The sequence below is a fragment of the Platalea leucorodia genome (assembly GCF_965183815.1).
Source record: "Platalea leucorodia genome assembly, chromosome: 5".
NCBI lineage: Eukaryota > Metazoa > Chordata > Aves > Pelecaniformes > Threskiornithidae > Platalea > Platalea leucorodia.
This window is the reverse complement of record NC_138827.1, coordinates 49,607,015-49,624,766: the sequence shown is the minus strand read 5'-3', so window position 1 is coordinate 49,624,766 and position 17,752 is coordinate 49,607,015. Positions and strand designations below refer to the sequence as shown.

Below are 17,752 nucleotides of genomic sequence, written 5' to 3'. Positions count from 1 at the left end.
CTCTGCTTCACCGCTTCGCTTCCCACCAGCTGAGCAGGATTAGGTTCACCTGTAGCCTTGTTTTAATGGCCCGGGATTCCTACACACATTTGTTTCTCCTGCACGTTCCTGCCTCTGCCAGTCCCTTCCCAGCTCGGCTGTATGATTCAACGTGCTTGTTAAAAACTGGTCTCCAAACACTTCCTCTCAGATACAAGAAAACCAAGGGCGTATTTTTGCACCCAGGAATCCCCAGGCTGGAAAGGAGTCTGCTGGGGATTGTCAGGCTGTTGGAGAAGGACTGGGGACGGAGGAGCTGTAAACCTGCAGGAATTTGAAAAACCTACTTTAATTTAAGAGGAATGTCCTTTTGTTCCCAAATGGATGGGCCTTGCTCCAAAGGCATTCAGGTGCAGTAACTGTTACCAGATGGGCTGTGAAAAGCAACACAAACAGGTGGTGAGGACAACAACCATAGACTTTAATTTCCTTGTCAGCTTCTCCCTGTGCCTTACATACCCCCTCGAGAACAGGAGGATGAGGGGAGCTGTCATATTTGTATATGGCAAAAGGAATGACTGTGGAGGGGATATTCTGCAACTGTATATAGCAGGTCAAGCCCTTGGACTCTCAGTGGTGAGACTGTCATCTGCTCCAAGGTGCACAATGATTAACTTAAAATGTAGTTCACTAGCACGTGCATTTTTATAGATACAGTGATCAATATCTTTTAATGCATGCTGACATGTATATGGGCTCAGATCTTCCCAGGTGTAACTACTGCCCTTCCACGTAAGGCAGCGGGACCACGCTGACATTGCCCACCTGGGGCTCTGCCCAGTGTGCTTGGGAGCAGTGAAGGCTGGGGCTGCGGGAACATGAGAAGCCTTGATGGTTTTGGTGGGACCCCACATGTACTGGAGCACTTGAAGAGGGATGAGTGCAAGGCGACAGCGTACCGGTCCTGCAGCCTGAGCGGGGCTGTTTTACAGAGGCAGCAGTGGCCTCCCGCTCCTGCAGGCTGGTGCCTGGCTCTCCACGTCCCTCGGTGTGGCTTCCCATGGTAACTGAAGTGTTTGCTGTGCTGTGACTGTTGTGATGAGTGAATATGCTTCGGTACAGGTAGGGTAGAAGCAAAACCAGTGTCGTAGCCTCCAGCTTGTCCTAACAATGAGCGTTCAAACCCCTGGAGCCATCACTCACTGCTTGCCAGTATCTGTGAGTGCCCATGCATTGATAGCTCCATTGCTTCTGCTACATTGGCATGTGCAACAGCACTGGAAAAAGGAGAGATGGTGCAAAGCAGATATTTGCTAAGAAAAGCCATGTCATAGTTGTCTCAGCACTGATGTTGCTCCAGTGACTGTAGGCACAGGCAATAGTGATAAATGTGACTCCAGATATTACAGATGTACTGATTTATTGCTGGAGTAAATACAAACCAGGCACAAAACAATATGTGTTCTTATGGGATGCACAGTTTGTTGCTCACCGCCTTGCTGGCCTGGGCAAGGCAAGGCAGGTGCTGGAGAGTGCACAACTGTTCTTCAGTCAACAGTATCCAACGTGCTTATGCTCAGTCTCTCTCATACTGGGTTTTTGCTTCCCAAATGCAATGCTATCCATGTCTGTCTGACTGTATTTCCATGTCCTTGGCTTGCAAGCATACAAGTGAAATTGTCTTTTGGGCCTGTCTCTTGTTCAGGCCCATGTCAGTGACACTTCATTTCCACTGTCTGACACCTCTTTGTTGACAGCTCCCTGTCTCTGCCCAAATTGATGCCTCTCGGTCTGGATGCAGAGAGGATAAGAGAATGCAGTCCTCCTTTAAGCCAAATGGAGCTACATACAGAGAATGGCATTACCTTGGCTGTAGTCAAGCCCAGAGTAATAGCTGTTTCCTTGTGCTTTCCTTACTTGGAGACGGGCACACCTTCTCACAGTCAGTAAGAGCTGGCACAGGACTCATGCTCACCAGAGAGAGCTGTATTATGTTGCAGTAAGGGCAGTCTTTGGAAATTTGAAGCTGAGAGAACAGAGGTTCATGATTCTTTATGGTCAGGAAAGGTTTCTAGGATTGTCAGGAATGGGGAGATGCATGTTGGACTTTTTTTGTTTCTTTTTAGAGATAAGGAAGCTGAGGCATGGCGTAGCTTGAGAGAGCTGGTACAAGTCTTGTGCAGTTGAGCTGGGAAAGGAATGCTTGGGTTCAATGCGCTTTCCACCTCCTTTTTACATGGGGACTAACACGACGCGGTTAAGGTGTGGTGTTGAAATTGTGCAAGCCCCTTCCTAAGCCCTTTCCATCTTGAAACCGTTGAGGTTATTTACCCCATTGCTGTGGGCTCTTAGCTGTCTAGCCTTTCACATCTCTAATTGTCTCTCCTAGATGATCAGCTGAACTCAGAAGAGAAGAAGAAAAGAAAGCAGAGAAGGAACAGGACTACCTTCAACAGCAGCCAGCTGCAGGCATTAGAGAGGGTCTTTGAGAGGACACACTACCCCGATGCCTTTGTACGGGAAGACCTTGCACGCAGAGTCAACCTCACTGAAGCCAGAGTTCAGGTAATCACCACAGCTTCTACCCAGACACACCTTACCTGGGGGGGGTCATCAGGCCACTCCAGTATGGTAGTAGAAATCCTCAAGGTCTGCGTAGCACTCTAGGGTCACCAAGCTTCTGGGTCATGCTGTATTGCGCTCCCAAGTGTGCCATGCCTTGAGGAGGACTGCCAGGCCTGATCACCATATTTACCACCTGCCCAGTCGCATGTGTTCGTATGGTTCGTTCAAGGCCAAGATGTTGGATGTGCTGTGCTCAGGCTGCTCACATTATCTTGAGCTGTTCAGCTCTTAGCTTGCAAGCCTGGACCTTCTGAAGGTCAAAGCAGACCATGGTGTCTTCTACAGCACTCCCAGGCCTTGCTGCCTACAGCACAGGACAGACCTGGTCCCACAGGGACCTCACTGAGCCAGTTCCTTGCACGAGGGCTTTATCAGGGCAGACATAAGCATTGTCTTGTCATTAGAGTTTCCAGTGACAGGCATGCCAAAGCAGCCTGCTTTTACAGCGTCCTGTCTTGTCCAGCAGGGCAGAGGTGGTGTGATGAAAGGGTGGGTGTTGCAGCAGAGCTGGTTGTGATGGTTGGTGGGTCTGTGTGCTTCCTATCCCAGGTGTGGTTCCAGAACAGGAGAGCCAAGTTTCGCCGGAACGAGAGGGCCATGCTGGCCAGCAAGAACGCCTCTCTGCTCAAATCCTACTCAGGGGACGTGACCGCTGTGGAGCAGCCCATAGTACCTCGCCCAGCTCCGAGACCCACCGACTATCTCTCCTGGGGTACCGCCTCGCCTTACAGGTGAGTGGATAACCCCTCTGGGACTGACAAATTTCTGGTATAGTATAGAGCAGCCTGAGAATGGCCCTTGAATAGCTCTAGTGGGCTGTTTATATTTGCATGGGACAACTGGAGAATACAGCAGTTTGACCACCCCACTGGTTTTCCTTACCCATTCCCATCCCACCCCATCTCACTGCCAGGCTTGCAAAGTGGGCTCGGTTCAGCATCATCGTGGCTCCCTGGGAGTTGGGTCCATGGGAGGTTGCAGCTTTTTTGGTGGTCTCTCTCTGCAATTCAGGAAGTTTCAAAAGAGGATCAGGTAGAAGTACATGAAGAGAGAAGGGGTTGCACTTGCTTCCCTAGTGCATCCAGTTTACAGCAAGGAGGAAACCTTTCCCTGAGACACAGATCCAGGGGGAGGTGATGGCAGAGCACTTGGGGAGGCTCAGCCACCACACAGTGACCAGAAGAGGGAGTTCTGTGGCTGTCCCATGGCAGTCACTGGTTGGAATGCAAGGAAGTGCTGGGAACTCACTCCATGCATGTTGTTCCCAGCCTTCGCCTCAATGGTCAGCACTGAACTGGTGAGCAATTTCTTTCTGGTTGCTAGAGCACAAGCGTGTGTGTGAATGAGCTGCACCGTTGTGTGGTACTGTGGTTTGCCTGCAGTAAGGCCAGGTGTCTCTGGGTGGCAGACTGGTGTTCAATGTCCATCTCCTGTGGCCAGCATTGCTTAAAGGGTGGCAGGAAAGAAGTGCAGATATGGCGACCCCAGTCTACTCAAAGGATCTGGGATGTCTGTGCATGTCACATGCCTCCCTGTCCTCCTCCGTGCCTTACACAGCCCAGCAGGAACTGGGTGTGGATGCAAGATCCACAGGATGTGTTGGTTTGTGGGGAGCCAGCAGGCTTGTAGGCAGTTAAAAATGAGGTTGGTGGGTATTTTACAGCACAGTGGCTTCATTGTTGGTCGGGACCTTGGAGCTGTTGGCTGGATTTCTTCCTGTTCATCTGGCTTGACCACAGCCAGCTTCCCACTGGCTTCCAGGAGTCACACCAGGCCCAGTACCTCTCTGCCTTGGTCATCTTGACCCCCTTCTTGCACTCCAAACATTGTTTGCACAGTTAGGTCTGCAAACAGCATAGCTTCCCTGATAGTTTGCTGCTTCGGTGCCATGGGGTCCTCCTCATCCACCCTGTAGCTCCAGAAGAACAAGTCATAGGTTCACCTGCTCCAGATACCGAATAGGATACTTTTGATGAGCACCAATTTGGTCTTAGAGATGGCCCTTATCCTTTGGATTTTGTCTGAGGACTGCTGTCTGACCAAATCCCCCTTTTGGGGTTGAGGCTTTCTCTCTGTGAAGCGCTCCTCTGTGTTGCATCCTGAGGAGGAGTTTGGGTGGGTGAGTTCAGGGGAGAGAAGCACAGGTCCTTCCCCTCCCCACTGAGCTGCTCTGGTCACAGTACCAGATGCCTTCTTGAACGCTCGTGGTTTATTTCTGCCTCTCACACTTTAAAAATAGATCGTCCCTCCCAAGATGTTTACATGAGGGGCCTCATAACGTCTTCTAGGAGAAGACCCTGCAAAGGTAACTTCCAGGGGCACACTGGGAAGGGCTGTCTGGGGCCACTCTGGGCAATGAGAAGCCCAAGGCATCTGGGATGTGCAAATGAGCAGAGCAAGGGAGAAGGGAAAGCCTCAGGAATGGTTTTCTCCCCCTGAGGTCCAGACCTGGCTGTGCCTCTCCATGGTGCGAAGATGCATCCTTCACTGCCTTGATGTCTTCTCCTTGACTTAAGCCAAAACATTTCAGCAAAGATATTTGCAGCTTACAGCCACCCCCACTGGCTGACACACCAAACCAGGATGGACTGTCACCCTCCCACGGCCCTGCAGAGGAGTAGGAGGCACTGGCAGAGGGGCAGAGCAGCTGGTTTCCGCAGTGTGGGGTGGTCAGGACCCTCAGACACTTTATGCTCCCCAGGCTTTCTAATCCTGCTGGGCATCTCTTAGCAATCACATTCGTCTCACTGGGCACCCAGGCCAGGTTCACAGCCTCATTAAGGCTTTGAACTGAGTAGTGTTATTGAAGTATTGGACACGTGGTGAAAAACAGCCATGCAGAGTGTTTGCATGGCCCTCTGCCCCCTCCCCACCTCCCCGGCACTGCCGTAGCAGCTCCTGAGTAACGGCTAGTCCGGGAGAGGGCTGAGAGCAGGGCTGAGACCTGCCTTGGCCGGTGCTGTTTTTACTCTTAGGTCTGGGGAAAGTTTTCAATCAGTGTGTTTATTCTCCAAATACATTCAGCCACAGGTCGACCAAAGCTATTTGCAGATCTGTGTCACACAGATAGCCAAGTAGATACTATTATTTTTTTGAAGTTGAAATATTTTGCTTAGACATTTTTTAGCTAGTTTTAGAAAACAAGACCAGCAGTCGCGCTGTCAGCCTGCACTTCCCGCTCCAAGAACCTTTGGCTCCACGGGCCATTGAAAACCATATTTGAAAGAAGGATTTTAGGTCTCAGAAACATGATGTTCCCCTGTGTTTCATGAAAGCAGGCAGCTGAGTAGAGGAAGGAGACTCTTTGTGCCTGAATGGGGCAGAGGGAGGGGGCAGCAGGGTGACTTCAACCCCTTATCAGACCCTAGAGAGTCTCTGGACCAACACTTCAAGCCATACTGATGTTTGGAGACAGCCTTCTTGGGCGCTGGTCCTTGTGGAATAACTTGCTAAAAGAGAGCGTTTCTGTAGATTTTTGGTTTAGCAGAGATTTCACCGAGCAACAGTAATTTTTCCCACACCTCTGGGGAGCTGAGAGCAGGAGGCACTCCAGAGTTTTAAGTCAGAGTTGGGCAGCAGTTATATATGGGTTTTGAATGGGGGCAGTTTACACCCAAGACTGAAAATTCCTACTTTATCTAAGCTAGAGCATCCTCGAGGCTCTTCTTATGCCTTCCGGGATGAAACCGTGCGGGAGATGCACCCTGTGGAAATGGGTGGGAGTGGGTGCTTTAGTGCCCATCAGCTGTAGACCCTGCAAAACTTTGCAACGCCTCTGCAGGCAACACTGGGCTTCTCGCATTGCTGCTGACTTACAGGGGAGAGGGTAAAGTCACCAGCCCAAAGTCAGCCACAGAGAGGGAACTGGGAGGGTGCGTGGCCGGCTGGGGAAGGCTCCAGGCACGCCGATCCATCACATCCTGGACCCCTGCAAAATGCAGCCAGTGCACCCTGTCTTGGGCAGTGTTGAACACCCCTGAGCCCCAGGGGTGCATAGGGAGCTCTGCAGCTCTTCCTCACCAGGTCCTGCGCTCAGGGCTGCTGTGGCTTTCTTATCTGAAAGGTTTTGGATTCTTCTGAAGGAATAAATTGAAAAAGGATAAGTCGATATTTTTAAGGATGTGCTTGTATTTTGATGTGTGTATTTTAATGTCCATCCTCCATATCCTTCCAGTAGCTGCTAGAGACTCTTGAAGTGTCCTGAATGTCTGTTGTCCTAGGGAGAGTTTTCGGTGGTTTTCCCTGGATGGGTGTAAGCAGCTGTATGTCCATGAGTCTTACCTGTCATGTCCGTGGGTGTAAGCTGTCGTGTTTCCACCAGTGCTGATGCAGAGATGACAGTTCCTCCCTGAAGAAGTTCTTTTTTCCCTGATTTTAAAGTGAGAAATAGGAGTCAGTTGGCCTGGGATGGGACCTACTAGTATTGCCTGGTCTGGACCTCCTGGAGGCTAAGGATTCAGACAGCACTGAATTGCATTTAAACTCCTGGCAGGTCAGCTCCGCCTTGCAAAGTCAGAGATACTGCCAGCGCTTCGGGGCAAGCATGCACGCCCACGGCCTGGATCTGTGCGTGCAGCAAATGCCCACCTCCCTCAAGGGAGATTTGCTGTTGCAAAGGCTCTTCCAGTTGTGGAGATCAGCCCTGGAAGGAAAAAAGAAAAAAAAAAAAAAAAAAGGAAAAAAGCAAGCTATCTTATTTCTTGGGCTGTGGGTGGAGGAGAGCGTTTCCCAGAGCCTTGGACATGAGCCACTCAGGCAGGCGGTTGGAAAGGGTCAGCACCAGACCTGAGCTTGCCTGCAGGAGAGTATTTGTGGTTTACTCCTAAACACGCTGGCTGCGTTAAATGGGCGACTCTAGTTCACCTCCTGTTTTTCAACTGGTTTTTATCTGTGGACACACCTATAGGAAATGCAACACGTCAGATTGTTTGCTGTTTTTTTGGGCGGAGGGGTTGCTTTTCACAGAAACCTGGGACACATGGGTTAAACAAATTTTCTAGTGGTCTGGAAAGCAGATTTGCAAATTTTTGGTAGGATAAGAAAGGATTCTGAGATCTTTGTTCATCCTCCACTGCCAAAAGTAATGTTTTTCATGAATTAAAGACATGATTTGAAGGGAGAAAAAAATGTTTTGTTTTTTTTCCCTTCAGCCTTTAAGGCGTGCTCTATATGATCATCTGAAGTTTTGAGGGAAAAAATGTGGAAATTTTCATTCCAAAAGGCTGAAACCAAAAAGCATCACAATTGTTGAAATGGGTTTTTACCAGAGTGTTTCTTTAATGTAACATGTGTTTCAGAAGTGACGTGATTTCACAAGCAATAAAACCAGCATCATGCTCTCATCAAAAAGACATTGCTTCCAGTGGGAATACTTTTAAGGACAATGGTCTAACTGGCAGACTAGGCACCCTGACCTCATTGTAAACCTTTTGGGTTAGGAAATAGGAAATGGAAATTTTCCTATTGACTTCAACCAACTTTGGCATTCGCTATCCCTGGGTAAGTGAACTGCAGTGGAGAGATTTACAGGGGCGTTAAATAAAACGTAGCGATAATTCCCTGCTCACATAAGAAATAAATCCCACAGGTATGGAAACCCTGGGATTTAACCTCACTGCAGTGCGCGTCTGCTCTCTGCATAATGTGAAGACCACGTCTGATGTGATGTTTCTCTCTTTCCATCCCACAGCGCCATGGCCACCTACTCTGCCACGTGTACCAACACCAGCCCAGCGCAGGGCATGAATATGGCCAACAGTATTGCCAACCTGAGACTGAAGGCAAAGGAATATAGTTTACAGAGGAATCAAGTGCCCACAGTCAATTAACGACTGGAGGCAGCTGTCTTGCAGAAGGAGAAAATACAACAGCACCCGTCCTGCTTTGCAACTTGTTTGTGCTGAAAGAAAAAAACCAAAAAACCAAAAAAAAACCCAAACAAAAAAAAACACAAAAAAAGAAAAAAAAGAAGAAAAAAAGCCAGCCCTAACCCAGAACTGAACGTGGGGACCAAACTGGGAGCAAACTGAACCGCTCGTGAGTGACAAGGTTCCTCCTTCCTTTTGGGATAATGCCACCATTTTTTTTTTCTTGTTATTGTCAGGTTTATTGCTTCTGCTCAATATACTACGAGCTTCTTCAGTAAAGGACAGTCTCACCCTTGTTGGTTTCCATTTTCGTATGGGACTGCAAAGAGAAACCTGCCAATCTCAGCTGGTGGACATGTCCCACCTGCCATCATGCTGAGATGCAAAGCTTGCTCCTCTCCCCCCTGCCCCAGCTCACCCTAGAAGAAGTTGTTGTTTGGTCACCGCTTTCTGTTGTATCTGCCTGACCCTTCATCCCTCCAGTCCCTTGTGCCACAGAGGCAGTGCCGTTACCATTAGTCTGCAAGAAGCCGGTTAGCGCAACGAGATGGGGTCGTCCTGCCTGGGTTGCCTGGACCAGTCTGAGACATGAGGAAGACCTCCTTGGACTTCACAGCGCTTCATTGCTTTCTTGAGTATTCCCGGCACTGCTGCCTCAAAAAGCCAAAGAAGAGAGAAAAGCCAACGTGGGCGTGTGAGCAGGGGGGGTGGCATAGTGGGGGGATCGCTCTGTAGTGCCAAGAATAGGACTGTTAGGACACTCCTTTTTATGCCTTACAGTTTGCGCCACAGGGAAAGGCGTTGTCCAGATGCATTTGTTTTATATATACTGTATATATTTATATATATAAGATATACATGCAAGCTTGGTTGGTGTTTTTTATTAAACAAAATAAAATCCATTGAAAATGTTTGGGATGTTTGTGCTGCATCAAGGTTCCTGGAGCCATGCATTGAAATTCCAGCCGCAGCCTCTCTCACCCTTGTCAGAGCTCTTCCCAGTGGCCTCGGCTGGCACTTGGAATGGCCAGCTCACATCTTCCCATGAGAAACCCCAAAGAAGTGGCACTGGAGGGAGCCACGCTCCTTTGCAGATTTTCCCCGTGGGCATTTGCAGCTTCTTAAAATAAGATGAGAGTCTCCTCTCCAGTCAGGTAGGTTCATGTGGCTCTTGGCAACACACAAGGACATCCTCATGGAAAGTCTCTCCCAGCCCCTCTGAGGATGGGTAATATCTCAGCAGGGACGTGAAGACCATATCTCCCCTCAGTTCCCATAACACTGCCCAGGGAGGCTTGTCCTGTATCCTTAACCACTCTCCTTTGCTCTCCCTACCTGCTGTCCTCCGTCCTCTGAGGTCTGGAGAGCTAGTCAGGGCCTAATTTCCTTCTCTCCATGAAGAGTAGAGGAGATGCAACCCAAAAGGGGTTTCTTCCATGCAAGCGTCCTGAGGAAATTAGGATCTTTCATGTTGCTGGTGATGCCTGCTTCTTTCAAATTTGGGAGGAGGAGGAGACTTCTTATTTATGGCAAATAGTGCTTGTGCAGGAGGCCTGCCCAAACTGAGCAGGACTTTGCCATGGAATAGTCCCACTGAAGGCAGCAGAGCTACTCCATGGTCCAGGCTAGACCATAAGGGAAGGAAGCTCAATCATGAGGGATACTTCTGGTAGAGTGGGTTAGGTTTCCATCTTGGTGTTTGCTGCAGACACACTGGGCATATGTAGACAGTGGGCTTTGATAGTCTAAAATAGCATGTTGCAGGAAATGAGAAATAAATCTCTTTAAAGTGAAGGTGAAAATTAAACTGGCAGAGGATGAATGGAAATCTGGCCAAAGTATTTGAGCTAACACTGGCAAAAAAGCCCCAAATCCAAACCGGTATAAGTTGTGCCGGTGATTGTGTGTGTTGCTGCTGGAATTTTTTTTCTGCCTGTATGGATATTTTTGAGGAAAAAAAAAAGAAATGTAATTGTGAACAGGACAAAAAGCTAAAAGTCGCAGATTACGTTTGCAGAAAGAACACCAGCAGGGGAAGCAAGGCTGGACAAGCACTGCGTTTTAAGAAATACATGATGTTCTGTTTGATCCCTTTTTTTGGCCTTGCCTTCTGTAGTCTGGAGAAGCTAACATCTCTAAACCAAAATATTTCTATCATGAGAAGTGTGGTTCCAGCTTCTAGAGCCAAGTGATCACATTGGAAATCTCAGCCTTCACTTAGAAACTCACTCTTGGTTCCTGTGCCTACACAAACAGAGAAACTATAGAAGAACATGTCCTGCACAATCAGAAAGAAAAAGGACCCAGTGCAATGTAACATTACTCAGAGGCTGAACCAGTCACTAAGTGCCTTAGCCTGGTGCTCTCCCCTCTCCTTGCCTTGCTGCCCTCCTCCACGATCCGCCAACATCCCAACAACGACAGCAGCCTGAACAAACTGCCCCGTGATGGCCTGAGACTGCCTGAGTGTCCACCCTGGAGGTTTCAGCTGTTTCCTTCAGCATCTTGGTGGCCTGTGGCTTTCCCCTAGTCTTTGCTCACCTTGTCTGCAGTAGAAAAATCACCTTGAGCAGCTTTCTTTGGTGTCTGTGTACAGGCACCCATTTCTGAAGTTAGCAAGGAGACAGTTTAGAGGGTATGAAGCTCCTGGTACCCTGTTATCCATCTATGGACTGAGATACCCATCCCTACCACCACGCTGTGATGTCTGTGTGAAGGGGCTCACATAAATGCCTGTGCAAACCCTTGCTGACCCTCCTCACTTTATTTGTGTGAGGAATTGAATTGACTTGCACGGGGCTGCTCCTGCGGGAAGGTTGTGTAAGCTTTTGCACTTTGGTTTTAGTTGGGTCTTGCCTTGGGTTGGGCTGCTCGGTTGGGGATGCCATCACAGCTGACTGGGCTGTTGTCAGTCCAGATGAGACCTTTACATCACCTTTGAGCTGGGTGACATCAAGATGTAAACCAGAGCATCCAAGACAATGTTGCTTTGTTTACATGGATTTGCTAAATGGAGTCCAGCTGGATGAACGGATGGGTTTTGTTGTTTGTTTTTTTAATTGCCGATGACTTCAGCCAACAGGCAGTGTCTAGTTGTCTATCAAGCCAAAGCGAAATATTATGATCGTGTATGTTTAATCTGTATTTTATTGAACCATGTAAATATATGTGCAAATTAAGGGCCTTATCCTGAAAGCATGGAGTTCTCCAGGGTTTTAGCAGACTTTCAGTTGCAGCTCCTAGGAAGTTGCCATGGTTACCCAGGTTATCACTAAGTTTGGGCACCATTCAGGGGAGAAAATGGTCTTGAGGCACATTCCTCTCGCCTGCTCTGTACGAACGTTGATTTCTCAGCTCCCCCCCCGCCTTGATGTAGAAATAGGTGGCTGATTCCCTCTAAGTGGGATTTTTGAGCATGACAGGGATGGATGATTGATGAGGCTGGTGGAGCTTGACGTGTGAAGCCACGGGAGGGATTCCCAGATGGAAGTGTATCCTGTAAATTATCTCTTGCTTTGTGATGTAAAATGTACAGTCTTTGCACTAGAATAGAAATTATCATTTTCAATAAAAGGGGGAAAAGACTCCCCAATCCTTTCTATAAGCTGCCACATGTGTCACATGTCACTGCCCTGAGGTGTCCTGCAGCGTTGGCTGGGGCTGGGAATGCGCTGGAGCCTTGGCGGGGGGAAATCGGGATCAGGGTCGGCAGAGCAGGGCTCAGGGCTGTCCTTCCCAGCAGGCTCATCCTGGGAACGCCATGCAGCCAATTGGGGGACCGCAGAGAGACCCCAGCAGAGACGGGGACCCCTCTGCAGCATGCACTGTGCAAGCCAGCCGGTGAGCCAGGCGGAGACGGATGCTGTGTCCAGACCCCTGCCTGAGCCACAGGATCCTTCTGTCAGCGTAGGCAGCTGCAAATGAGTTCAGCAGGTGCATAAGGCAGGAGGCATCCATGGAGACTTCTCCTAAAAGAGATGACTTTTAAAGAGAGGCAAGACACACTCATGGCTTTGCCCCTGGCTCCCTACACCGCACTGGGCTGGTGAGACACCAGTGTGGGGCTGAAAGTGGGACAGGAGGAGTGCAGGGAGGGTCTCCCTTTCAGAGAGGAGAGGGGAGGGAGGGCTGGGCATCCTTACGTGGGTGTTGGAAGGTGGGTGACCAGCAGAGAGGGACGGGAGGAGGGAAAGCCACAAATTAGGAGAGGAAAAGGGTTGAATCCCACCACCTGGGCAGGGAGCAAAAAGAGATGGGCTGAGTAGGGAAAACACTTCACTGCAAAGCAAGGAACATGGTCAGAAGGGGCTCAGAGGCTAACGAGGGCTAATTAGCACAGTAGGCTATTAAAGTAGGAGCTGGGCAGGTGCAGCTGGGCACCACTATGCTGTGGCTCCTCATCTGATGGCTGCCAGTTACAAAGCACCAGGAGTTACCAGCCCATGGAGCTCCAGCTCCCAGTTGGAGCTGGTGAGTTGTGTTACGGAGAGTAGGTCTCTGCTGGGAGCTGTTGTTGCGGGGGGGTGGGGAGAAGATGCTGGGGGTCTGGGGCTGGTGGGTTTCTGTGACTTCCCTTCTTGGTCTCTAAGTGATTCATTCAGATTTGAGTCAAAGGGTGGGAATCTGGAGTGTGTCTGGGTTGGCTGGCTGTTTCCCTGCTGATATGGCTTTTGATCCTCTGTGGACAGTGTGTATTAGGGTTAAGCAGGCTGAATGCAAGGGGCAGTTAAATTTCAGCAGCCCAGCCTATGGAGAGACCCTGATAAAAGGAGATGGGTATCTCTGCAAAGCCCTCAGCAGTCAGCTGAGTTTACATTCCTTGTAAAGCTGATTATTGACCCCTCTGAAGCTGAAATAATAATAATATCAGCCTCTTTCTTATTATTTTCTGCTTGCCAGAAGAAGTAGACTTGCAAATAGCATAGCTTCCAAGTTGTTTTTGAGACCAGAGTGATTTGGACTGAGTTGAAAGAAGCCTCAGATGTCCATCCAGACCTGCAGTTGGCCTATCTGAGCTCCCTTTGGGCAGGTGTCCATCTCCCCACCTGGCACCACTATGCTGTGGCTCCTCATCTGATGGCTGCCAGTTACCAAAGCACCAGGAGTTACCAGCCCATGGAGCTCCAGCTCCCAGTTTGGCCTGGATTTCCCAACAGGACCAATAAATGCTATGGCAGAAGCAGCAGTAGCTGTGTGTGGCGAGGCTGCTGCACGCTGCTTTTGCTGGTATCTGCTAAACATTTGACCGTATGTTACACCCATAAAGAATTCCACCCCCCCGCCCCATGGGAGTAGATACCTAGTTCACTTGGGCTTCATCTCTCTAGGAAAGTCACATCTGCTTACCACTTGCTGACAAGGAGTGACACTGCTTATCTTCATCACAACCTTTCTTTGGGACCAGGAGGAGTAGATTCAGACCCTTTCCTCTGATCGTAACAGGTGTCAGATTAATTTTCAGCTGGAAAGTCTTAATGGCAAATGTGGATGCAGGGGCTGAACATGAGGCTTCTTGATTGGGGTTTCCTTTCAGTGAGAATCCAACAACCGTGGGAATGCTGAAAAAGACTTGCTTTAGGGCAAATCCTTGATCCTCTCCCAGGGATGGTTTTCTCTGCACAGGGACCCTGAACCCCAGCAGCTGGGGTGATGCTGAAGAAGAGGTGCCAGTCCCAAATCACACCATGCCCCTGGAAACCCTCCTTCTTGGCAGCATGGCTTGTCCCTTCTAGGTCCAGCTCTCTGACTAGTGGCTGCTGCTTACACCCACCTGGATGGACTGTCCTAGAAAGCCAGGAGCTGAAGTCCTGCCAGCACTGCTGCTCTGGCCATGCCCAACACAGAGCCTCTCCCAGGAGTCCATCTCGAGCAATGTGTGTGCCTGGATTGCATCTTTCTGCAAACTTTGGCACGGCTTTGAGCTTGCCCTTTGCAGTGTGCTGGAAGGGTCTGGGGCTGCCAGGTGAAACTATGGGGGCCCTTCACCCTATTGGCTTTCTCTGCAGCACCCCTTGCTGCTTCCAGGAATATTTCAAAGTGGCGCAGCTAATCCCTGCAGCTGTCTGCCAGACTCCCCGTGCATCCTGGAGAGATGTCCTGGCTATTCCCATGGAGGGTTTTCTTCTTAACCCCAGTAGGGAAGCAGAGGCTGGTCAGGGCTCAGAGATGACTGGGACTCGCAAAGCAGATGAAGCTGTGCCCAGCTGCTCTGGGTACTTACAAAAAAATCCCTGCCCAAAGGTGACCCTAAACCCAGATGATGGCTTTCTGACACATTGGAAAACCTGTGTTGCCTAAACCGCACCCTGCAGTAGGGTGGTGGGACTGGGAGACTAGAACTGCAGAGGGGTTGGAGAGCTGTGGGAAGTGGGATTGTAACTTTTCCAGCCTAACAGGGGGTTGGAGCTGGTCCTGAGGTTTTAGAGAGGCTGTTGCTTTATCCAAGGCAGAGGCTGGCCTGCAACCCTGCCCTCCCTTCCTGCTCCATGCTGGTGGGAGTGGGGAGATGCTTAAAAAGTCAGCAAGATGAAGAGAAGTTGTGTAGCTATAGAGCTCTGTGATTGTAGGAAAACAATGAATGTGCCAAATAAGTTTTTGGCTGATGCTGTTCTGTCCAGGAGGCTGCTCAGCCCTTCATCTGCAGTTGTGCAAGCACAGCTCTGGGGAGGAAGAGGAGAAATTTGGAGCCTGTGGCCAGGGCTGGGCACCCTGGCACCAGGGCAGCGCTCAGCCATGCTCCCTGGGGTCTCTGCTTTGTCTTCCTGGCAATTACTTAACAAAATGGGCATGTTATCCCTAATCCCCATCTGCACTTTAATTTGTAAACTCCATACATCTGAGGCGTTGGGGCAAGGCTTTTCAAAGGGGCTTGAGTGACTTGGACCCCTGTAGTCCAAAAGTCATCCATGGAAATATCCCTATTGCTCTTAAAGCACAGTCCTGGCTCCTAAACCACTGCAGTGCATTGGGCAACTGCTGCCCCTTGCCCATGTCGCCCTGTTTGTGGAAAGCCCCCAGGTGTCTCCATGCCTGGGGGTTTGCTTGTGGGGGCTTTCCTGCTCACTCCTCCCTGCTTCTGCCCCTGCAGCGAGATCCCAGGCGAGCGGGAGCAGCTGCCCAGAGGTTTGGTTGCATCTCTACAGGCTGGATTTGGGGCTTAGCACCAAAAGCTTCCTTTTCAGCCAAGTGGGGCTCAACTGGGTTATTCTGGGTGATTCTGCCTGTTCAGCAAATGTGATGAAATCACATGAAATGGCAAAATTCAGAATAATAGAGGAGTGGGGAAACCCCAGCTTCTTTCACAAGCCTGGAGCACCTGCGGTTCCTACCAGCAGGCGGCTGAGGGATGTGGTGTGTACCCGAGGCAGTGCAGAAATTGGGTCTTAACAAAAAAAAAAGTCTCTGGGAGGGAAGGAAGGCCAGAAATCACTTTTTGGGGGCTGGTGAAGACCACATGCTGTGCCCAAACCCTCTCCCACACCTCATGGTGCCTGCTGCGGGGTGGAAGGTCATCTGTGGGGCTGCTGGGACCAAAGTGCCCTGCGTGGGGGGAGCCCCGGTGAGTTTGTTGCATCATCTAACAGCCAGATGTTGCTTTTTAAATGAAGTTGAAAAGTAAGGGATAGTCCCCCATCAACGTGGGCCAGGAGCTGGACGGTGCCCTGTGCTCCCCTGCAGCCTCCCAGCCCATGTGCCGGGGTCCCGGAGGCAATGCTGGGATGGGGCCTGGAGGTCTCCAGCTGTGAAGATGAAGCTCAAATGACTTCGGGACAGGAGGGGCTGACATCTCCATGTCATGGCAGGGAGAGGCATGGTGGGAGTTAACAGCAGGCTGAAAGATGACAAACAGCAACCGGCATCTTATAATGTCTCATCCTTTTTTTAATAACTTTAAGATTAGAGTTACTCTTTCCAGCATCTTGGCCAAATTCTGCTCTCTGTCTAGCTGGAGTCTCTCGGCAGGCTCGGACAGACGCTGTTTTCCTTCGCTTCCTGCCGCTGCCTGTCCGAGCGATGCCAGATGTTGTCTCACAGCTGCTGTTTTCCAGCCCAGAGGTGGTTTCAGTGTGAGGCTGGGTGGAGCCCTCCTTGCGAATGGGAGGTGCTAAAATTAGCCACGCTATAAACACATCTCAGGATACCACAAAGCACCCCATTTCAGTGGCTGGGCTGCCTGGGGCTGGGTAGCAAGACCAGTCCCATCTGCCCAAAAAGCAGCCATGTGTGAAAGAGATGAGTGTTCCTCCATGGCCAAACACAATGAGTCGAGGAGGTGGTGAGCTTTCCCCGAGGTGAGTGTGGGACATGTGGCTTTCCCACGGCTCCCTCCTCCCACCACAGGGCTGGCATGGTGGGTGCTCCCAGCAAAGCCCGTCCCTCGACAGGAAAGGTCACACCACGCTTCTGAGGTGGGTCCTCATAATGCTGCTGAGCTAACACGGTGGCTCTCCCTCCAGCAAGTGTGCAGATTTGGGACTGGCCTGGTAACACGTGGACTATGGTCAACCTAGAGATGAAGCCGAGAATAATCTAATGGGATGCAGCTCTATGAAAGGCTCTCTGCGGTTAGTGGAAAAACAAATGCAGCTCCAGATTGTGCTTCATCCCCTGCTATGAGGGGTGTGAAGACAGCTAAGGGTGTCCTCTGCAGGAGAGCGAGCTCAGGTGGAGAGTCATCCTGCCTGGGAAGCACTGCTCAGTGTGGACCAGAAAGGCATGTGTTTGACCAGGAGGACAAAACAGGTCCATGCCACAGCAGAAGGAGGTGCTGAGGAGGACACTTTCATGGCAAGTGCTTTGCCTGTGAGACTGCACCCTGCAAAACCATGCTGGCTGTAGCGGTGCAGGTAGAAACAGTTTCTGGAGGAGCTGTGCCAGGGAGTCTTCAGTGGACATGTGGGTTGACATGGCTGAGCTGAGGCTGGTCCTTCTGTAGAGCTGGGAACTGAGGTCTTTCCAAGCCAAGCCTCATCATTTCCTCCCCTGCCTCAGCCACAAGATGTGAGTCTTGTAGATAGGGGACCCTCGGGGAATGGGGCTGTCTTAGAGGAGAGCTGATGAAGCACAGGGAGATAGCTGAGCTCACCACTCCTCTGGCTCAGGAGGGCTGGGTGGGACAAGGAGCTAGGGAGCTCTGCCATATGCCCTCTCCTGCTGTTGCCTCCCATCAGCGAAGCAGCCTCTTGTGGGAAGCTTCAGCCCATCCTCAGAGGGGTGGGATGGCAACACCTTCCCAGCTGGCTGGGGGACAAAGACCTTCTGGACCAAGTTGGGCCCTTATC

The 17,752-nt window shown here is 50.4% G+C and overlaps 1 protein-coding gene across 2 annotated transcripts in view; it reads left to right on the top strand.

The window, feature by feature from the left end:
• Positions 1–8,432, top strand: part of PRRX1 (paired related homeobox 1) — a gene marked incomplete at both ends in the record, with an annotated part of 40,249 nt that extends 31,817 nt beyond the window's left edge. Inside the window, 3 exons of one of the 2 annotated variants that reach the window (XM_082311533.1) lie at positions 2,369–2,544; positions 3,154–3,335; positions 8,294–8,432. In XM_082311533.1, coding sequence (XP_082167659.1) covers positions 2,369–2,544; positions 3,154–3,335; positions 8,294–8,432 — 497 coding nt within the window. Of the gene's footprint in view, positions 1–2,368; positions 2,545–3,153; positions 3,336–4,843; positions 4,893–8,293 lie in introns of those variants that run through there. The other variant, XM_082311534.1, reaches the window with a different exon arrangement.
• Positions 8,433–17,752: the final 9,320 nt, after the last annotated feature.